The 2,077-nt window shown below is 42.9% G+C and overlaps 1 protein-coding gene across 1 annotated transcript in view; it reads right to left on the reverse strand.

The window, feature by feature from the left end:
* Nucleotides 1-1,173: 1,173 nt before the first annotated feature.
* LOC107568369 (transmembrane protease serine 6-like) overlaps nucleotides 1,174-2,077 on the reverse strand; it is a gene marked incomplete at its 3' end in the record, with an annotated part of 5,137 nt that continues 4,233 nt past the window's right edge. Inside the window, exons 3-6 of the mRNA XM_016254324.1 lie at nucleotides 1,914-2,056; nucleotides 1,586-1,653; nucleotides 1,320-1,501; nucleotides 1,174-1,215 (exon numbers count right to left, since the gene is read on the reverse strand). Of these exons, the coding sequence (XP_016109810.1) occupies nucleotides 1,174-1,215; nucleotides 1,320-1,501; nucleotides 1,586-1,653; nucleotides 1,914-2,056 (435 nt within the window). The remainder of the gene's footprint in view (nucleotides 1,216-1,319; nucleotides 1,502-1,585; nucleotides 1,654-1,913; nucleotides 2,057-2,077) is intronic.

Raw genomic sequence — 2,077 nt, forward strand, 5'->3', positions numbered from 1 at the left:
ACGAGTCTCCAGATGTTCGGGTGGACAGTCAAAATATTACCACTGGTAAAGCACGGCACGACTAGTTATGGTTAACTAACTCCTATATTTGTTAAAGCAATAGTTCATCCAAAAATGAAAATGTGCTGAAAATATGATCACCCTCAGTTCATCCGAGATCAGGATGAGTTTGTTTCTTCATCAGGTTTGTAGAAATGTAGCACTGCATCAGTGTCTCAGCAATGGATGCTCTGCAGTGAATGGGTGCCGTCAGAACGAGAGCTGATAAAAACATCACAATAATCCACAAGTAATCCACAGCACTCCAGTCCATCAGTTAACATCTGGAGAAGACACAAGCTGAAACTAATCCAGCATTAAGACGTTTTTAACTAAAATATGAGTTCATAATCCATAATAACGCTTCCTCCAGTGAAAAAGTGCATCTGCTGTTGTCTCTCACATCAAAATCCAGCCACATATGTGTTTAGAGCTGTTTAAACGCTGCTTGATCTGTGCAGATTTCTCTCCTGATTCACACCAGAACACTTTTTTCACTGGAGGAAGCGTTATTATGGATTTTAGACTCTATGTATTTTAGTTAAAAACGTCGTAATGCTGGATTAGTTTCAGCTTTTGTCTTCTCCAGATGTTAACTGATGGACTGGAGTGCTGTGGATTATTGTGATGTTTTTATCAGCTCTCGTTCTGACGGCACCCATTCACTGCAGAGCATCCATTGCTAAGACACTGATGCAGTGCTACATTTCTACAAATCAGTTCCTATGAACAAACTCACTCAGCTGGTGTTTTGGTGGTTTTTATTGGATGTATGAAGCCAATGCACTTAACAGAAAATCACATTAACTATCAACATCAACCACAAACAAACACAATCCTGACTGTCTTCATCTTCAGCATTACATCTATTTATTTAGCAGTTCAAACCCAACAAATCAAATGCTCTGACTGTAAAGTGTGTTTGTTGCCTTTCTTTGCAGTAAATGACACCTGGTGTGAATTTTGTGATCGAATAAATGATTTTCAAGTGTGATTTAATACTGTTTGATGCCACTTTATTATCAAAACTGATATAAAAGATGTGCTCAAAATGCGTGAAAATGAATTAAAACCTTTGAATTATTGTTTTAAAAATCACACCGCAAAATTAGAAAAACAAAATCAAAATCATACCAAACGTAGCTTGAAAACGATCTATAACTTTGGGGTGGGTTTCTGGAAAGTAGAAAAACATAAATCAACACAAAGCAGTAAAAACAAGTGAACAAAAACACAGCAGACGTCATCACACATGTGTCTGACAGTGAAGGTGATGTTACCGGTGAAGCTGAGCGAGGGCAGCAGCAGATGGAAACCCTCGTATCTGCTGATCTGCTGAGCGTCGCTGAAGCGCTGCAGTTCTCTGAACACGCTCTCGTTCAGTCGCTGGATGCTCACCGTCTCCACACGACTGCTAGGAACCGACAGACGCAGCCAGAGATGAGCCACCACACTGCCGTTCCTACAGGAACACCAGAGGAACAGATGAAGATGCTGCAGACCTCCGCTCATGAAACACAGAGGGATGGAGAGCAGCGCTCCTCACCCGAACGCAAACACTGCGCTGGAGTTGAAGTATCTGGACAGGTCTGTGCACTTCAGCAGCTTCTCCACCTGTCAGAGAGAAAACAAACCACGTTCTGTGTGCATCTGTGCATTCAAACTCACCAGCAGCAGTTCTCAGGATTCCTCTCTATAAGATCCTCCAGACCAGGGTTGTTAGATTTGCCTATTATGACATGTTCTAGTGTAAAACAGCTAGTTATAGTTAACTGTATCGGTGGTGTGCCAGCTTGACCTGACTAAACCGTGCTGGTTTTCCAGCTGTGTTGTGCTGGTTTGATCAGAGGAAGGACTGTGATGTTCAGACTCACCATGTTCTGCACAGACGCAGCCGCCGCTCTGAACTCTGAGCTCTCGTGGCTTGACAGACTGACAGAGAAGTTCAGATTGAGTATAGAAACACTGGCTGTGTACTGCTGGACCAGCCGCGGCTCCAGAACCCACACCCTGTACTCTACACACACACACACACACA

This window comes from Sinocyclocheilus grahami, unplaced genomic scaffold (genome assembly GCF_001515645.1).
Source record: "Sinocyclocheilus grahami isolate Dianchi unplaced genomic scaffold, SAMN03320097.WGS_v1.1 scaffold1239.1, whole genome shotgun sequence".
In the NCBI taxonomy this organism is placed as follows: Eukaryota; Metazoa; Chordata; class Actinopteri; order Cypriniformes; family Cyprinidae; genus Sinocyclocheilus; species Sinocyclocheilus grahami.